At 36.9% G+C, this 20,996-nt stretch overlaps 1 protein-coding gene and 1 long non-coding RNA gene across 2 annotated transcripts in view; one reads left to right on the forward strand and one right to left on the reverse strand.

Moving 5' to 3' along the window:
* Positions 1-20,996, reverse strand: part of SLC15A5 (solute carrier family 15 member 5) — an 87,824-nt gene that overhangs the window by 15,905 nt on the left and 50,923 nt on the right. The window contains exons 6-7 of the mRNA XM_034935426.2: positions 18,814-19,002; positions 11,286-11,417 (exon numbers count right to left, since the gene is read on the reverse strand). Of these exons, the coding sequence (XP_034791317.1) occupies positions 11,286-11,417; positions 18,814-19,002 (321 nt within the window). The remainder of the gene's footprint in view (positions 1-11,285; positions 11,418-18,813; positions 19,003-20,996) is intronic.
* The window catches only part of LOC117975386 (uncharacterized), a 67,371-nt gene that overhangs the window by 8,769 nt on the left and 37,606 nt on the right, over positions 1-20,996 (forward strand). The window lies entirely within an intron of this gene.

The raw sequence follows: 20,996 nt of genomic DNA on the forward strand, positions 1-20,996 counted from the left end.
ATATATATATATATACACACACACACACATATATACACATATATACACATGTATATGCACCTTTCCTCACTTCAGCAATATGTCACTCCATCTCCCACCAAAATCAGAGCTTTATCAGATACTTCAAGTGTATGTGGCATTAAGTGCAATAGCATATTGCTTTTGATTCAAGGCAGATTTCTGTTATCTCTCTTTGGAGAAAGATGCAATATTTCCCCTCTTTACAAACTACTGTTTTATTTTGAATGTAATGGAACTATGAAAATCTTAAAATGTGCCTTTTGGAATCTCTTCAAAAGATAGTTGGAGACAGTGAGGAATTATTTCCCTCAGACTTCACTAAATTTTTTTAAGTTATTTTGTAGTGCTGATGTTCTAGCAAAAGTCCAAAATTGTCGAGACAAAACTGAAATGGATTTTATACTCTGCTTTATCTGAGGCATGCCTTCTACTTCACTATGTGCTTTTTGCTTGGGAGCGAAAAAGGGTGCAATTAAAAAGATGTAACAGTCTGTCTCCAGGGTGGATGTGCTTCTGTACCACAGGAAATAAAACTAGTGTAGTAAAAAGAGCTTTGGAATCTGGAATCCACCATTGCTGTGTGATCTGGACAACTTATGCAACTCTCTGACCTCATTTTCCTCTTATATATGATGGGGCTACAAAAATCTACCTCCAAAGAATTGTTGTGAAGATGTAATGAAATAGTATCTTCTTGAAATGCATATAGCAAGGTCTGCATATAACTGACACTTAATAAATGTTAATTTCTTTCCTTCCTCCTTTCAGTAACCTGATTTAAATGCTTCATTTGAGATTCATAGCTCTCCTACCTGAGTTAATTTTTAAAACACATTAATTTTCATGATACCTGAAGGAAATAATACCTAACCACTGTATTCTAACTTTGACTTTTCTACCAGTTTTTCATATTTATCTAATAAGGACTCAAATTTTTATTACCCTCAATTTATAAACAAGAAACAAAGGCACAGAGCGCTGAACTGTTTGCCTAAAGTCATGGAAAGGGGACAGAATAAATATTTGTTGAGTGACTGGATGAGCTGAGATTGGGCCTCAGATCTGTACATGCTCGATACTTTGCTCTAGATAATAATGGCTGCATCACGACTTTAATGTGCATTTCCAGATCTTGGGAACTGTGGATAAAAATGAAGTCAGGTTGCTGTTTCCAGGAAGGAACACTGTGTCTTTCAAAATTGTAGGGAAATTGCTAGGCATTGTTCACCTGAGCTGCAGAGAGAACAGGCATGGGTGATATTTGGCATAACTAGCTTTCTTATAAGGGTGAGTTCATTCTCTTGAAGAGCATTGGGAGGTAAAAACCCATCAAGATAGTGTGTTCTCATGATGATTTCAATGAATTATCATGGAAATGAGTTTTAGAAGAGAGGTAATGCTTTGTGATAATAGCCCGATAATGCCATTAGCTATGAACTGTAATTGTAATAGCATTAGTCAAATGAATATATCTGATATTAATTTGAGTGTCAAATATTTCTATAAGGTTCTTCTTATTAATTAAACATCAGACTTGATATTATTAATTCAGCATCTAGCAGTGCTTGCACATAGTAGGAAACCAATATGTATTTGCAACTGAATTAATAAATCAGTCTATAAGTGGGGTTATTTAAAATAGTAAAATGTTGAATTTAAATAATTTCATGGATATAACAACACTGATTTTTGCCCAGAATCTGCTTATTTGTACAGTCTGTTCTTCATTTGCAACTCTACTAATAGCGAAGATATAATGATTTCATAATTTTAGAAGAAAGCCTTTCTTTTGCATATTTGGAGCAAAATAAACTTTTACCCCAAATTACTTTAAGAGTAGAGTTTGTGCCTTTCATCCTGTGTCTTGTGCTCTTTAGGCTATTTAAAAATCTATCAGACATCTTTATGACTGCATTGAGCTTCTGAATATCACTGGGCAAATTCATGCTTTAGGTAGTTTGGGATCACTCTTCATGATCACCAACATCAACTGGGGCCTTCAACACCACCAGCGATATTTTTTTTTCTTTTTTTTTTTTTTGAGACGGAGTTTTGCTCTTGTTACCCAGGCTCCAGGCTGGAGTGCGGTGGTGCAATCTCGCCTCACTGCAACCTCCGCCTCCAGGGTTCAAGCGATTCTTCTGTCTCATCCTCCCAAGTAGCAGGGATTACAGGTGCACGCCACCACTCCCGGCTAATCTTTGTATTTTTAGTAGAGACAGGTTTCACCATGTTGGCCAGGCTGGTCTCGAACTCCTGACCTCAGGTGATTTGCCCACCTCGGCCTCCCAAAGTGCTGGGATTACAGGCATGAGCCACTGTGCCCGGCCAGCACCAATGATCTTAACACTTGTCTTCTAAATCATCTTTTCATACCTTCATAATAAGTTTGTAATCCTTGCTCTTCCAACTCCCCATTCACATCCTATTCCCTTTGCTCTCACAGATGGCTCACTGCATACCTCATTAAAAAACATGGGGGGTGCCACAGGAAGGCTCCAGGATCTTTCCAGTATCAGAACTATGCATCTGTGTGCACCTGTGCCTATCTTCTCCTTTCTCTCTTCTGTTTCAGTTCAGGAAAGAAGTATCCACCTTCCAATAAGAAGTCACACTCTCTGGGTTGTCCCTGACGGAGTCCAACATTCCTTTCCTCAGGGCATTAGCTCCATAAATTCTCTGTTCTTTCTCTTGCATTTTTAACTTCTCCATTTACACCAGGTATTCTTATCAGAAAAATACACTCAAATGTCTCTCAGAAATAAAGTATTAGGTGTGGTGGCTTTTGCTATATTCCCATCTACTGGGGAGACTGAGGTGGGAGGATCTTTTGAGGCAAGGAGTTTGAGACCAGCTTGGGCAATATAATGAGACCCACATCTCTAAAACAATGCAAAAAAATTAGCCACGCGGTGGTGTGTGCCTACGGTCCTACTCCGGAGACTGAGGCAGGAGGATCCTTTGAGCCCAGGAGTTTAAGGCTGCAGGGAGCTATGATCATGCCACTGCACTCCAGCCTGGATGACAGGGCAAGATCCCATCTCTAAAAAACCTCCCAAAATAAATAAAATGATAAAAAAGTATCTTGAACCCACACTTAAGGTTTTAAATACAAGGTTCCCACTTAAATTTTAATTTCAGAACGAGGAATTATTTTTTAGTATAAGAAGGTGTATGCATTTTTTAGTATAAGGAGGTATGTCCTCAATATTGCATAGGACATTCTTAAAGACCAAAAAGTTATTTGTTTACCTGAAATTCAAATTTAACTATGTATCTTGTATTTTTATTCGCTAAATCTGGCAACTCCACCCACATCCCCTTCTAGCCATCATGCTATCTCTTAAATCTTCTTCAGTTTCTTGTTCTTCAAAAGAGTTCTTTAAACATGATGCCTTTTTTTTTTTTCATGTACTGGACTTCCATCACCCTAATCCAATCGAGTTTTCATTTCACCACTGAAATGGCTCTTATTAAAGGTATCAGTGATCATAGTGTTGCTAAATTTTATGAATACCTTCCATTCTTCATCCTACTTGATTTTATAGTAGCATTTGACACAATTTACCATTCTCTGCTTGAAACCATCTTCTTTCTTATCTTCAGTGAATATACATATGTGCATATACATATATACATACATATACACACATATATGTGTGTATATATACATATATAGTTCCCTCCTTCCAGCTTTCTGGCTGCTATGTATTTTCTGTGGCAAACTAGTTCCTTTCCATCCAACCTCTAATGTTGGGGCTCCTTTTTCTCCTCATTCTTAATACTCACACTATGTAATTTTATTCATTTCCATGGTTTCAAACGTTATTTTTGTGCCATAGAGTTTCATAGTTATATATCTAACAAAGACCTTTTTTTCTGGCCTCCAGATATTTCTATTTGGATGTCTCACAGGTATGTCAAACAATGTGTTAAAAAGCAAATGGATGGCAACTTTTAAAGTCTATTCTTCTTCCAGCTTTTTCCATTTAGTAAATGGAATCTTTGCCCACCCAGTAGCTCATGGCAGAAACTGGAATGCTTTCCTGACACTACCTCCTCCCTCTTGCATCCTACTGTCTCCTGACTTTCTCAAAACCATTGCTAAGACATTGATTCTACATCTAAAATATAGCTTATATCCATTCACTTCGCTCCATCTGCCTACTTCCTCTCTAGTTCATTACTATTCCAGACTTCCCTGGATTACTTCAATTCTACCTCCTTGTTTCTCCCAAATTATTCTTTCTTCCCTCAAAAATCATACTGGATCCATAATGATCTTCCCAAAACACCAGTAGATCATTGGTGTTTTGAATGTTACCATTCTTATAGCATTCAAGTAAAAGTAAAATCCCTGTATTCAAAGATCTCACGTGATTTTGCCCCTAACTCTCCAATGTGACTTCATGCCATTTCCTCCTTTTTTGAATATTTTCAGCTTACTGGCCTTCTCTGGGTTCCTCTTATGCACCTATCAATTCTTTATTTGTGGGCCTTGATATATGGGCTCTCTACCAGAAAAACCTCATTCCTAGGCTTACCAAGCTAAATTGCACTCATCTTTCTAGTTTCAGCTTCAATACCATTTCCAGGTACTCCTAGTATGCGTGTGCATGTGTCTCTAACTCCACCTAGACTTAAAATTTGCCATGCATAGGAGGCTTCATTAATTACATGGGTCCGTGAGGCCAAGAAGAATCTCAGAGCACTTTCTAATTTCTTCTTCTCCCAATCTCCACCTGGAATTGAAGTTGAACAGGACAACTGAACTCTGCAAATATGGAATCTATTCTTTTCTGGAGAATTAAGTGCCATACCAAAACATCATATCTATAATACATCTAGTCCCCCTGGAAGATGTTGAGGTCCCACTCAAATTAAGATAACAACAAAATCATTATTTTTTGTGCACCTACATTTAGCTGGTGATTTTTATCTATTTCTTCTAGTCCTCATAGAAAGCTTGAAAGGTAAGTTACTAGTGAAGACTAGAAAGAGAAACAGCCTCCATTTTAGAGAAGGATAAACTGGGACTCAGTATGGTTAAGTAGTGAGCTCAAGACCTAGGAGCTCATTGAGAGCTGAGTTGAATTGAATTCAGGTTCATCTGACTCAAATGTCTGCCTTTTCTACCTCTCGTGAGCCAATAGCAATGGACTGTTGCTTTCCACAGTCTAAAGCTGGCTCTTTCCTGATGCTATTATAAACTCAAAGTCCTCTGTGCAGCATCAGGGGTTTCTGTGGAGTAAAAGGTTAATGATATAGAACAAATTGTATCTGAAATACATAAAACCATTGTATGAGGGGGGCTTTGCATCTAATTCTGACTGAGGACCATGAGCAGGGTTTGCCTATGGGAGTTATTGGGGCCCTGCTGACTTAGCCACAGGAACAAAGGCACTAAACCAGTTGACAAGTAGAGTGTGGGCCTGGCTAAGGGTGAATTATGGCAGTAGGCCACATATTTTCCCCTCTGAATCTGAAAATCTCTAAACCCAAATCCCATATGAAGTTGGACCCGAGGCATAGATCTGAATTTGAAGAAGCGTATCTCTTAGATAATAGGTATGAGCCCATGAAATGCAGTTGGAATACTTTTCCAGATGCATAAATATTTTCTTCAAGTTTACTGCAACTGCAAATTCCTATTTCAAGAGTGACTCAGTCATTCGTGCCGACATAACCGTCAGTGGCCTCAAAAATCATAGATATTTAAATGAGTCTTTTAGGAGATCTCATTTTTAATTTAAGAGAATCTTGATGGAAATTAAACAGCTACATTCTTTGCCCCTTTCCTGAATTTTGAGGAGAAGGAACTTGTAGGGACAAGAAGATATACCACTTGACTTCTTGATTCTGCCCAATTATCCCTTTTTTTCTTAAATATTTTGCTTCGGATCTTTCAATCGCCTGCATGTCCATAACTAAGATGTCATTTTTTACTGAATTCTGTTTTGTTATTTTTATGAAAAGGTTTAAGTTCGAATTCATGAGTGTGAGGAAATTGATCTTGTTGCTAATGGGATAGAGTCAAAATAAGCAGTCTGACTGACTTCTTCATTCCCTTATATTAGCATTGCTACTTTTAGATAAACTATTCCTGAAATGATTAGTGTAGGAGGATGAGTTTAGTCTTGTATCTTCTCCTTTAAAGCACTCAGAGTTAGAGATCCCAGAAGGATCAGTTTTCTCACTTGTACTGAAAATGTCACTCTAACAGTTATCTGTCTGCACAGTCAAGTTTTGAGAAATCTTTTGAATTTACCGCATTCACACCATTCTCCATTATGGTGCTAAAAATGACTAATGCAGCTTGGAGACTGGAAGACTGTGATAGCTGATCTTCTTTTCCAATCGGGTATACTAACACTCTCACACACTCACATGCACACATGCTCAGCTGACATGAATCCTTAAAGGTTGAAAATATCCTATATACTAAATGAAATGCTGAAGGATGTAGGGTGCCTAAATGTATAATTATAGTGTTTGTTTCATTATGGTCACTTCTGTCAAAAAAATTTGTCTGATTGTTTGAGTGGCCTGATCTTGTTTTTGGCCAAATGAACCATTATAACGTATGACAATTTTATATTTAAAAATAATCTCTGGCATAGAAAATTTTCAAATATCTTATTTAGTTTTATTCTCTCATCCTGTCTGAGAAAAGTGAAGTACAATTTCCTTTTTTTATTAAGAAAAACCAGTTTTAGAGGGATACTGACCTACCCAAAGCCATGCTTATGGTCACTCTCTTTTAGGGCCTTTATTTATTATACCAGTATAGGATTACTATAACCAAATAATCTAAAGGAACCTCATTTCTTTCATTGAGGAATACTATTCTGATGGCTAAAGGGATTGTCACAAAGAGACTTATCCTATTTCCAGAAAAACATATGAAAAGTCTCTTGTGATGTCATTTAGTGAATGATGAAGAAGTATGTGGGCTGAATGATAGTAATTAGGTGAATTGGGAACTGATTATATCCAAAAGGAGAGGATTAATGGGTTGTCATTAACTTGCAATGAGGTCTAGGAATTTTCTGTAAGACTCTTTTTTGGTCCTGTCCAATTCAAAAATTTTATCAATTACCTGGAAGAAGTCTAGGAACTTGCTTACCAAATTTGCAGATGACACAAAGCAAGTAAAGAAGTAAAGATTAGTAATTCCCTGGATGACACAGAATCAATTTTCAAAAATGTCTATTACTTAGGATGATGGGTTGACATTTATTAAAGATAAAAATAAAGTGCTGCATCTAATTAGAAAAAAGAACTGTGAGGAGTAGAACTGAGCTGAAAGCAACTCCTGAAAATTAAAAAAAGTTTCAAATTTTAATTGACCATAAGCAGGATGCAACTGTGAGAAAGTCAGCAAAATCTCCGTTGGCATTCAGAGAGAGAGAGAGTCCAGGTTGATAAAAGTAACATACTTATCCTGATTGTACCCATTTTGTACCCATATTATGTTTGATTTTGGAAGCCATATTTTAAGAAAGATACTGACAAGTTGCTATTTGTTTAATGGATGGAGGGGCCTTGATAGAGAAAAATCAAGGAATCATGCAATATGAAAAGACTGGGGGAGTTTGTCTATGAAATAGAAGGGGTCATGACTGCCATCTTTATTGAACACTTACTATGCATATTAATTGCTTAATCTTCAGAACAACATAATATATTATTTATTATCATTACTGAAATAGAAACTGAGAACACATAGCTAGACTACCTGGATTCAAATTCAGGTGGTCTGACTCCAGAACCTATTCTCTTAACCCCTATACCATATTATTTCTCCAAGTATTTATCAAATGTTTGAAGAGCTGCTATGTGAATGGAGAACTGGACTTACTCTGTAGAACGTAGTGATCAATAGATGGGCACACTCAGGTTATATCTCAAAGTAGAGAATTTTTCTGAGCACTAGATTATGCTACTACATCTTCTATTTTTGGTACTATGTTAGACTAGTTGAGATCTAAGGCAACATTCAACTCTATGATTGTGATTTATTGGGATTACAATTTGATATAACACAGTATTATTATAAACCAGAAAGAATACACTTAAAATAAGATGTAGCTTAAATTGATGAGTGGTAATTTAAATGGTGTTCTCTTGAGCACAGTTTGGAAAGTGCCCCACCCCACAACCCATCTTGCTAAGATGTCCTCACCATATGTCCTTGGTAAATTTCCTTTCATGGGCACCAAATTGTGCCAGAATTATATAAACTTTTGTTTCTCTACCTTTGTACTGTATCTAGAATATTATCAATATTATACAGACCTCTATCCAAGGAGGTTATATTGCAAAAGTAACAAATGTCTTTAAACACCCTTACATCTGGGGATTTCTACAAGTTGCTTGGTGTATTGAAATCAATGTTGGAACTGGTTTCAGAATGCTGAGAAGATTAGATCTCTGTCAGCTACCAGTTGTGATGACTAGAGAACTTGACTTTATTTTTTCTGCCCTAATCGTTACATTTTAAAAATCAGAATAATAATGTAAGGTTGTTGTAATAAATGCAATAATGCATGTAAAAGCTCCTACTATACTATATAGATTCCCAATAAAAATTTAGATTTTCAGTGAAATGCTTTTGTAGGAATAGTTGTGTGATTAAAAAATTTGCCTGGACTGATTCCTGGGAGGTAATCTAAATCCTTTCAACTTCTTGAGTGGTTGGAATGTCTGTTATTTATGGTGGGACCCTCAGTCCCCACCTGATAGTATATGCTAATAAGGCAACTCAGAATGGAGAGGGCCTATAGATAATTTATGCTAATCAGATGACCCGGAATGGAGAGTGGGCAGCCAGGAAGACCAACCACATGATCAGACTTGGAGCTTTGAGCCACATATACCAGCCCAACTTCTGGGGAGCAGAAGGAGGGTGGAGATTGAGCTCACAATGATTTAATCAATGGTGCCTATGTGATAAAGTCTCAACAGAAACACTGGGCACTGAAGCTCAGGTGAGCTCACCTGGTTGGCATTATTCTTATATTGATGTGGTTAGCACATACCTGGGGATGAAGGAAGCTCCACTTTTGGAACCCTCCCAGACCTTTTTCCATGTGCCTCTCCCTTTAGCTCATTCTGATTTGTATTATTTTGCCATAATAAACAGTAATTATAAGTATTGTACTTTTCTAAGTTCTGTGAATTTTTCTAGCAAATTATCATACCTGAGGGAGTCTGTGGGGATCCCCACATTTATAGGCAGCTTGTCAGAGGTGATGACAGCCCTAGGAATCTCCAAACTTGTGGCTAGTATCTACAGTGAGGGTAGTCTTGGCCGGGTGCCGTGGCTCACGCCTGTAATCCCAGCACTTTGGGAGGCCGAGGTGGGCGGATCACGAGGTCAAGAGATTGAGACCATCCTGGCCAATATGGTGAAATCTCATCTCTACTAAAAATACAAAAATTAGCTGGGTGTGGTGGTGTGCACCTGTAGTCCCAGCTACGCGGGAGGCTGAGGCAGGAGAATTGCTTGAATGTGGGAGGCGGAGGTTGCAGTGGGCTGAGATCGTGCCACTGCACTCTAGCCTGGGTGACAGAGTGAGACTCTTTCTCAAAAAAAAAAAAAGTGAGGATAGTCTTGGGGAGAACTTAGCCAAGATTGTTTGGTCTAACTCTGGGTAGGTTGCTTAAGCATGCATATGAAACATTTAGATTTATATAAAAGATAAACTGGTAGTAATATTTGACTTTGCAGTTCTTCCTGTATATGTCAAATGTGATTTGATTCTAGAAATTTTGTTTTAGTAAATTTTTGGAAATATCTTCACTGAGTAATGTAAAGAAAGGAAATATGTTCAACACTGAAAATGTTTCAGGTGTGAATATAGGTAAGACTTCTCAAGGTTATCTTACAAAACCTTAATGCCAGTGCTTTGTCTCTAGCTTATGTATGAAGAATCTGAGCACTAGAGAAGTCAGCAACTTGCTGCCGTTCACACAGTTAGCTATCGCAGTTTGAATTTGAGTTCTTTGAGAACTGGACCATATCTCACACAATTCCATGTAGCACACGGCCCGGTACACAGTAAATATTCAACACACACTTCAGCTTAATTTTCTCAGATAAGTAAGGAAAGGGCAGAGTTTGACCTTGTCAGTCGTCAGTCAAGGATTAGTAGGTTTCTTCCCAAGAACTCTGCTGCTCTATCTATCATTGGCTTTTTCACTTTTAATTTCATTGCTTCCTTGTACCCCTGGAAATTTCCTGAGGGCTTGCAAGTGTTTATTTTGCTTGCCATGGTATCACCAGTGCCCAGTATGGTGCCTGGAACAGAATGGGTCCTTGATAAATATTTTTTGAATGGAGGTTTAGTGTTAAAAGGAGTGTCTCATTCATATAAGTTGATTTTTTCCCATAGTTTGAAAGCAGGTAAATTAAATTTGTCTGTTATAAGAGAATATAAACTAACACTTTCTTTACATCATTTTTAGTGCACGACAATAAGTATTTTTGAAAGTAGAGAATACACTTGTGATCATTTCCATAAAATAAGCAAAAGTACATTAAAATTAAAGATATATCGACATTTTAGAACAAAATTTCAAAAGTCCAGATTTAAAATGCAGCCAAAGTCATATCACTGTGATGACTTATCATTATTGTCATCCTATCTGGCTGTTGTTTTTACCAACATGTGCAACCAAAGAATAGTTCTTTAAAATTTGCTTTAGTCTAATATTTGCTTTAGTAGGTACTTTAATATTTCAAACAATATTTGAATTTTTCAGATTAGTTGTTTCTCCTGACCAAAATCTCTACTGGGAAAATTTTAAAATATCATTTATTATTCACAATTCACAATTTCTCTTGGATTGCATAGACAAGAATTGTGGCAAATCATGAGAAAAATAGATCATTCAGGTACCCTATCCCCTATATTTACACAGGTCTTACTTTTTCTGAGGACTGTCTATGCCAGCTGTGAGGCATTATTGCATATGGTCTCACTGAAAGATCTAATAAGAATATAATGACCAGTTTGTTTTAAAATACACTAAGGACAGCATGACATTCTGTAATTACCTCCTCCTATCAAAAGAAAAACAATTCCCAGAAATTAATGAATACAGCAAGAGTGTACTTCCTATCTTAATTCTATCTTAATTGCAAAAGTGGATCAATTAAAAAAAGACTGCACTGACAAAGCCCCTTTCTTAAGGTTTGGTCTCCCCATTCCCTAGTCATCAACTCAATGTATATAAGCATGCCACGAACCTATTTTTACCTTCTGAGATGAGATATACCAACTTCACCAGCAGTGCCCCTGTGAAACAGCCAAATCCATTGAACAGTGTCAGAAAATTCATGGAGGTTCCTCTGACGTTGCTTGGAACAAATCTGTATGATATTACAGAGACTGAGAGAAAAAGAGAGGTCAGAATTTAGAACTTTCTCCTGAAAATGCTTTCATAGAGACTGTTCAAATTGATGTTGATCATGTATCAAAGAAAATTTACTGATACAGTAAAAATTTGGGTTGGACTTTGTTAAGGTTACTATAGTAAGATATACTGTGTTACAATTTACAGATGTCTTCAAGGAATAAAATATGACAAAAATATACCTTGACCCAGCTACAAGGAGAATTTGATTACTTAGTAGTTGAGTGTCCTAATGTATTCACCCTAATTTCACTCCAAATTGAATATTTCTGATAAATTTTGGATAGAGGTGTGGCCTCTATTAGATAATATCATGACAATCTGTCAATTCTGTGATTCTGTGTAATTCATTAGGTTCCTTATAGAAAACTTGTATTGTATAAAATTTGCATCAAGGTTAAGAGCATGAGCTCTGGAGTTAGACAAGATAGTATTAAAATACCATGTCAGCCATCTACTATCTCTGTGATTTTAGGTAGGTGACTTAAACTTTCCAGCCTCAATGTCCTCCTCTATGAAATGGGAATAATATCATTATTCACTTGCAGAGGTGCTGGGACAGTTACCTGCAATACTACATGTAAAGTGCTTAGTACAATGCTGACTCGTAGGTCCTGGGTCCTGAATAAGGGTTAGGTATTTTTGACAGTATTAATCTTATCAAATTGAGTAGTTCCTACTTGTGCAGGCACTGTACAAAGCCCTTAATATGCATTATCTCATTTCAGGAGAGGTGCTGAGAGAGAGAGAGACAATAGCTTAAGCATTGGTTCTCCAAAGTGGTTATCTTTCCTTCCCAAGTCATTTTTTGGATGCCAGTAATGATAGTAACAAGAGGTTAAAAAAACCACGAAAAAAAATTTTTTTAATTTTCAATTAAAAATAACTTTCTTTTGGAATCAGAAATAGATGAAAATAAGTATATGAGATTTTGTACATGCCATATAAACATAATATTTTAAAATGCATGACAATCTTAGGGATATGTGTTAAAATGTTTGATGTTTATTATAATATGATATTTGGGATTGCTTCAAAATTATACAACCAGAAGGAAAAAAGATGTGAATGAGAGTAGAAATGAAACAAGTTTTGGCTATGAGTTGAAAATTATTGATGCTAGAAGATGGATACAGGGGAGTTTATTATACTAATCTCTATTATATATGTGTGCCAAAAAAAATTGTAAGGAAATACACTAAATAATATTAACAGTCTTAGCTTTGAGTGGTTGAATTACTGGATTTCTAATATTCCTCTTACTCTTTTGTGCTTTGCGAATCTTTCCACAATGAAATCATAAGTAAATATTACAGCTCATTTTAAAAAGAAAAGTGATGATAGAAAACAGATATGCAGTCATGCATGGCTTAATGATGGAGATATGTCCAGAGAAATGTGTCATTAGGTGATTTTGCCATTGTGCAAACATGATCGAGTATACGTACACAAACCTATATGGTCTAGCCTACTACACACCTAGGCTATATGGGTAGCCTATCACTCCTAGGCAACGAATCTGTACAGCGTGTGACTGTACTGAATACTGTTGGCAATTAGAGCACAGTGGTAAGTATTTGTGAAGCTGAACATATCTAAACACAGAAATAGTACAGTAAAATATGATACTATAATCTTATGAAACCGCCGTCATATACGTGATCCATCATTGATCAAAATGTTGTTACGTGTTGCATGACTGTACTGTAAACACTAAACATTTAGTTTCCTTCTCTATGAGAAGTAAGAGATCTTATTATCTCCTCCTGCTCCTCTCGGGAATATTTACCCCTGGTTTTTTGTTTGCTTGTTTGTTTGTTTTTAATAGTTTGCTGCAGCAAAACTCCGCATTTACCAGAACTTTTCCATGATCTTACTAACACATGATGTAAATGTATTAATGCTCCTTCCTTAATGTAAAATTTCTGTTTTACTTTCGGTGTGTCCTGCACATGTCTTGATTTATTTATCCCATAAAGATTTAAAGGAATCCCATTTTGCGCTTCAGGAAAGTGCTCAGTGCTGGAACTGAGAGGTGGGAAAAGACATCAGTTTATCTTTCCTGGACTTTAAATTCTGGAGCAGAAACAGCACATTATTTAATACAAAGGGCAGTGCTAAATGTGCACTTTTCCCACAAACGCTGATTGGAGATGAAGATAATAATGGTGATATGTAAAATACTGTGGAGAAGGGCTTCAAATATTGGTGGCACGGTAACACAGCTCTTTGTGTAGTACCAATCACCAGCAGAAACCTTGGAGTATTTTCAGAAAGGTCCAAATGGGAATATGAGAGGAAGCCTGAATAGGCTTTGGGAATAAATGATTCACAGTTATAAAAAGGATTTGGCTTATAAACTTTCCTTTCCATAAGTACAAGGAGACAAGCAATGAGCAGAAAGAGTAAGTAGGCCTATTTCTTTCACTAAGAAAAAGCAGAACATACAAGCCCATTATTACTCTGCTAGTTAATTATTAATCCTATGCTTTTCTCCTGCTAGAACTTCTGGTACGGTATATAATTCATGAACACACTTTGCCAGCTCTCTGCCTGCTGGTTAATCTCTCTTTGGTGTCATTTTAGTCGTTTTTGAAAACCTCCAGTTCCCTTTTATAGGACTTAGCTTTTCAAGTCCTCGAATCTTCATTTTTAGGCATCTACTTGCATGTTCTGATCTTTTGAAACTTTAGTGATCATCAATTTGATTTTTTTTTAGGTTCCGAGATATTTCTTTTAGCCCATTACAAGGTAGATAATATCAATAAGTCTGTCACTATCGTAAAGTTCCCGTTTTTCTATGAAGACACAATAAAAAATATTCAATGGATACGTGAAAGCTGGTCTTCTTGCCAATGAGCGCTAAAAATGTGCCTCCAGGTAGTAGCTGGTTAGTGCTTGCAAAGATGCCACATCACAGCATATGAGGAATCTTCAAAATATAGGGCCATAACCACCTTCCTAAGGCACCTGGTACTGGGGACTTATTGCTGGAAATTTTTTTTACTCTAGTTGTTCTTAAACAGTTAAAATGTGTTTATTGTGTTTGGTGAAAAGTTATTTTGAACATGTGGAGAAGAAGTACCACAGTCCCAGAAAATGGAACTTTATCCTGTTGCCATTTTTAGACCATTATATCTCCCTTAACCCTAAAAAAGCTTCAGCTTTGAAGCTCATGTTATCAGACTATATCATCTACTTCCCTTTCATGCTGTCATCTGCCAATCTATAGGACATTTTCCTCTTTTTCTCAGAGTTGTCAGTTCCTCTCTCATTGTCACACTCTCTGGTACTACTTCTGCCTTAATACTTGGCAATTTTACTATACATATAGATCATCCTTCCCACCTTGCATCCTTTCAATCTTGGTTGTCCAGTTCCTTGACCTCCAATGTCCTTGATCTCCAATCTACCTCAGCTTCCACTCCACTCACACCCAAGGTCATGGCCTATGCCTTGTACCTCAGACCAGTGGTTGGCCAGCTATGGTCCGGTAATTTTCAGTTTGCCACCTATTTTAATAAAGTTTTATTGGAACACAGCCACGCTCATTTATTATATGTTGTCTATGGCTGCATTCATACCACAATGACATAGTTGAGTAATTGTAACAGAGACTGGCCTGCAAAACCATGTCTTGGATCAATAACTCTACCCACTCCATAATCACAATTTTGTGCACCTTTCTCTGATTAGAGCCTTCTATCTTCCCAACTTACTCTCTACTATTCAACCACAGAGATGCTATAAGCTATAATGGCAGAAATTTTTGTCTTATTTTTTTTAACTGATGTGTCTAAAGCTTCGAGAGCAGTATTAGGCACATTGTAGACACCCACACAGTATTTTTTGAATAAACAAACATAGGGTATGAGACAGCTGAGGTGTACGCTGCTACAATTAAAACATAATTTGAAAAGTTTCCTACTGCTTTTTTTTTTCTAGCTCATCTCCAATGTATAACATGTCTTAGTAGGGTAGACTATGTCTACTGTCATTTATGGAGTGATTCACTGTGTTTCCTTGCTCAATGCCATCAATGTAGGACACTGTCAAAAGTTTGAATAATACATTTTTATTGTACCATATAGAAATAGCCGTAGATTTCATTCATTTGTTTCTTCAATCAAAATGTATTTATTGATCACCTATTTTGTATATGTACTTTTCAGAAAGGAGAAACATACATTGATGTCAGGAGTGTATATTCTTACAGTGAGAGGCAGGCAATACAAATATAAATAAAGTAATTTCAGATTCTGACAAGTGCTATTTAAAAAACCAGGGTAATTAAGTGGAAAGTGATGGAATGCTCAAGGAAGCCCCTCCAAAGAGAAGACCTTTGAGAAAGCTCAATAATGAGAAGCCAGTCATTTGAAAACAGAGGAAAGGGAATTCTGAATAAAGGATAAAGCAAGTACAAAGGACTTGGGGTAGACAGAAATCTAGCATCTTAGAAACACACACATTTCTGGGGATGTGGTCAAGGGGCAGATTGTAACCAAATGTAGATGGAACAACACGTGGAGACCAAATCATGTGGAATATTATTCACCATTGTGAATAATTTATCTCTAAAACTCTACTGTGGAATTTCAATCAGGGGAATGATAGAACTTATGTTTTGAGAAGAACACCACAACTGTTTTGAAGAGAATGGACTCATGGGGCAGGAGAGGAAGCAGGGAGAAAAGTTCAGAGGCTCTGGTCGAATTGGGGCTGGAGATGATGGTGTTGTACACCAGGAGAACAAAGGGGATAGTGAGATGTGGCCAGATTTAAGTTCTATTTCAGAGTAAAAACGAGGACTTGCTGTTGGATTGGAGGGGAGAGGTGAGAGGAAAGAGATGGATCTAGGATGAATCAAGTGAGAGACAGTTCTGCTTATGCTTCCAGGTCTCCCAGCTGTTCAGGTGGTTTATGGCAGAAAGAGCTGGGAACAGGACACCTGTGCTTCTGTTCTGAGTCTGACACTATTAATTCATGTGAAACATGATAATAATATTAGGTTGGTGAAAAAGTAATTGTGGTTTTTGCCATTACTTTTAGTAATGATAACAACACATTATAACTACTAATTATTGAATGCTGTCTATATATGGGGCACTGCGGTTTTTGCTTTACATAAAATCTTCCACTTAGTCCTTTGAACAACTCCCTGTTTTATAGATGATGAGAAAAGCCCAGAAATGAGGAATAATTTTCCCAACATCACAGTTAGTCAGTGACAGAACTGGGTTTGAATTCAGATCTGTCTGACTTTAAGACCATAGAGCCTAACCTCTGTGCTGTACTGTCTCCCAGAAGGGTAATACTTGATTTTATAGTTTGAAATACCCTTTCATATTTTATGTCATTTGATTTTCAAGGAGTAGTCTCTCATTCCCATTGATTCTTACCCTATCAATGCTGTGATATAAAGAAGAATACAATTATTTCTATTTTAAATATCAGAAAAATGAGGATTGGAGGTTAAATGAGTTCCCAAGTTTATGTAGGTAGTAATGGAAAAGCTAGATATCAGACCAAATTCTTTCAGTCCCTGGTCCATGATCCCGATAGCAGATGAGTCAAGTGACTTAGACCTCAGTTAGGCCTGATTTCCTGGAGTAAATCAGGGAGTGGTGGAGTAAGTGATGTGTAGCACATGATCTGCCTTTTTCACAGTCATTGGTTTTCGGTACCTCTCTGGCTTCTGAATGTTGAACCACTATTGCTAAGCTGGCTAGCAATTTCCTCCACATATTCACTCATTACTTTTACTCATTATTTACTCTATACCAGCCCAGAAAATTTTGGCTAACACTTCCAACACATTTTTCGGAATAACATCAGAGAAGATCACAAATATTTGTGTAGTAGCATTGCTTTACACTTCTTTTGTCTTCCTTGCAGTGTTAAACAGTGAGGTCCCCAGTATAAAATCTCATAAAGTAATTTATGTATGCAAAATATATGGAATGAAATGATATACAATTATAAAAAAAGAAGTCTGAGACACACATATATATGAATATACTCCAACTTAATTTTATTTTCATTATTTAATGAATTGTCTTGGTATCATAAGTATGTGTGTGTATAAATACATATTTATTAAATATTTTTCTTTAAGGAGTTTGGAAACAACTTTTAAGATAATAGAATCATTGAAGATTGTAGACACAGATGGAATGGTTAGAATTGTTATTTAGGATGATTACTCTAAAATCCATGTGCCAGTTGATAGAATGGGAGAGATAATGGAGGTCGGAAGATAGTTAGAAGTTATAAAAATATTATCCATAAAGTATAATGGGAGCTTGAGTTACAATCAGGACTCCTACTACACGAAAATTTAAGGAGGATAGAAACATAAGATGTAATCAATTACACAGATAAATAGATGTACACACACATTACTGTATTGCAAGAAGTCACTGAAATATTGTGATAAATTGTAAAGTGGCTAGTTTAATTAATATAAGCAATCTAGATAATTCAGAAACCCTTGATATTTAATAAACTTATTTTGAACCTGTCTTATGAAACATTAGTGATCTCATTTAATCTAGTGTAATTTAATTCAAAGACATCAAGTTATCTGGAAAATTGGCTTACATTTTCATTTCATTTGCATGTTTATATACTCTCAAAGAACATTAAGTGTCATTTTTGGAGGAGTATAAATGAGCTTTTTTTTTTTTTTTTTTTGAGATGGAGTCTCACTCTGTCGCCAGGCTGGAGTGCAGCGGCACAATCTCGGCTCACTGCAACCTCCGCCTCCCAGGTTCAAGTGATTCTCCTGCCTCAGCCTCCTGAGTAGCTGGGACTACAGGCGCCTGCCACCACACCTGGCTAATTTTTTGTATTTTTAGTAGAGATGGGGTTTCACCATGTTGGCCAGGATGGTCTTGATCTCTTGACCTCGTGATCCACCTGCCTTGGCCTCCCAAAGTGCTGGGATTACAGGCGTGAGCCACCGCACCTGGCCTGTGAGTTTATCTATGAGTGAGAGTTGGGGAGGTGAGAGGAGGGAAGGGAGAAGAGAAGAGGCTTTACATCTTAGTGTTCTGGAGTTGTCTTCTGGGTTTTAGCAGAGGTTTTCCTCCTGTGGTGCGTCTGACAAAATGGTTATTGCCTTTAACCAGATTAAAAATCTTTTGTTCCATCTGCATCCAGGCAGAATTGATAATTGTTCTGTGCATGGCAGAGGAATGAGGAGAAATGAAATGTTTGTAAAAAAGTAATAAATAAATTTGCTGGAAGTATTGTGGGAACTCTCTAGGAGGTGAATAGATGACATACCACTTTAATTGTTCTGGTTGAGGTGATGTGTTCTGTGTAAAGTTTCAGTATGTTCTAACATTAGTTGAAAAGGTGTTTACTCACGGGCTGGGTTTACCAACGTTTCTGCCACTCCAAGTAAAACATACTGAAGAATCAGGTAGAAACAGGGCATGGAGGAAACAGTGAGAACTTTTCCTGAAAGGGGCTGCTCCACTGGAGGGAGATGTTTTCGGTGTATTTCAAAGAAGCCAGCTATCATCACAGACAATGCAGCAAAAAGATTTCCAGCAACTGAAGGAAAATAATGCAAAAGAAAAAAAAGTTAAACGAAGAGCTAGAGATTCATGTAATAAGCCATAACATTTCTTACCCATTGACATTAGATGTTTCTTTTTTGTTTGTTTTTATTTTTTTTAAATTTTTTTTATTATACTTTAAGTTCTAGGGTACATGTGTACAATGTGCAGGTTTGTTACATATGTATACATGTGCCATGTTGGTGTGCTGCACCCATTAACTCGTCATTTACAATAGGTATATCTCCTAATGCTATTCCTCCCCCCTCCCCCCACCCCACAACAGGCCCTGGTGTGTGATGTTCCCCTTCCTGTGTCCAAGTGTTCTCATTGTTCAATTCCCACCTGTGAGTGAGAACATGCGGTGTTTGGTTTTTTGTCCTTGCGATAGTTTGCTGAGAATGATGGTTTCCAGCTTCATCCATGTTCCTACAAAGGACATGAACCCATGATTTTTTATGGCTGCATAGTATTCCATGGTGTATATGTGCCACATTTTCTTAATCCAGTCTATCATTGTTGGACATTTGGTTTGGTTCCAAGTCTTTGCTATTGTGAGTAGTGCCGCAATAAACATACATGTGCATGTGTATTTATAGCAGCATGATTTATATTCCTTTGGGTATATACCCAGTAATGGGATGGTTGGGTCAAATGGTATTTCTAGTTCTAGATCCCTGAGGAATGGCCACACTGTCTTCCACAATGGTTGAACTAGTTTACAGTCCCACCAACAGTGGAAAAGTGTTCCTATAGGCAATACCATTCAGGACATAGGCATGGGCAAGGACTTCATGTCTAAAACACCAAAAGCAATGGCAACAAAAGCCAAAATTGGCAAATGGGATCTAATTAAACTAAAGAGCTTCTGCACAGCAAAAGAAACTACCATCAGAGTGAACAGGCAACCTACAGAATGGGAGAAAATTTTTGCAATCTACTTATCTGACAAAGGGCTAATATCCAGAATCTACAAAGAATTCAAACAAATTTACAAGAAGAAAACAACCCCATCAAAAAGTGAGTGAAGGATATGAACAGACACTTCTCAAAAGAAGACATTTATGCAGCCAACAGACACATGAAAAGATGCTCATCATCATGGGCCATCAGAGAAATGCAAATCAAAACCACAATGAGATATCATCTCACGCCAGTTAGAATGGTGATCATTAAAAAGTCAGGAAACAACAGGTGCTGGACATTAGATGTTTCCTCAACATTTGTTTGCCCTCCGGAGATCCAGACGCCAGTGATCTGTGCTGTTTGGCCATCCAGTGCTTAGGCTGTGGCCTCACAAAGGGCTGAGTTGACTTCCTCTTCCCTGACTTCCTACATATAGAACCTCAGGCCAGTAATGTAACCTCATTATCACTTTCCTCAGCTCCAAGGTGGAGTTAATGATGCTTACTTTGTAGAGTGCTTGTGACATTTAAATAAGACAACTGATATCTGCTGGGGATTGGTTCCAAGACCCCAAAGACACCAAAATTCCTGCTGCTCAAGTGTATTATATAAAACGGCTTTGTATTTATTTGCACATAACCTATGCTCCTCTTCCTCTATTCTTTAAATCATTTCTAGGTTACTTATAATCCCTAATACAATGCAAATAGTATGTAAACAGTTGTTACACTATATTGTTTAGGGAATAATGACAAGAAAAAAAGTCTATACATGTTCAATACAGATGCAACCAACTACTTTTTATTCAAGGTTGGTTGAATCTGCAGGTGTGGATCCCTTGAATTAGTAGCAATTATTATTGAAGATAAAGCAATGTTTTAAAACTTTTTTTCCCAGAAAAGAGATATCATCCTAGATAACTTTCATAAAAAAGATATATGAGTCAAAAATTATTTGGAGGAAGTTCAGATATAAGATTATCTTTATATATAGCTTTAATTATTATTTTAAACATGTTTTTGAAATAAACTTAAAGTATTATTGGTCCTCAGTTGTCTGGCATTTCTCTGATTTTCACAGAGA

The sequence above is a fragment of the Pan paniscus genome, chromosome 10 (assembly GCF_029289425.2).
Source record: "Pan paniscus chromosome 10, NHGRI_mPanPan1-v2.0_pri, whole genome shotgun sequence".
NCBI lineage: Eukaryota > Metazoa > Chordata > Mammalia > Primates > Hominidae > Pan > Pan paniscus.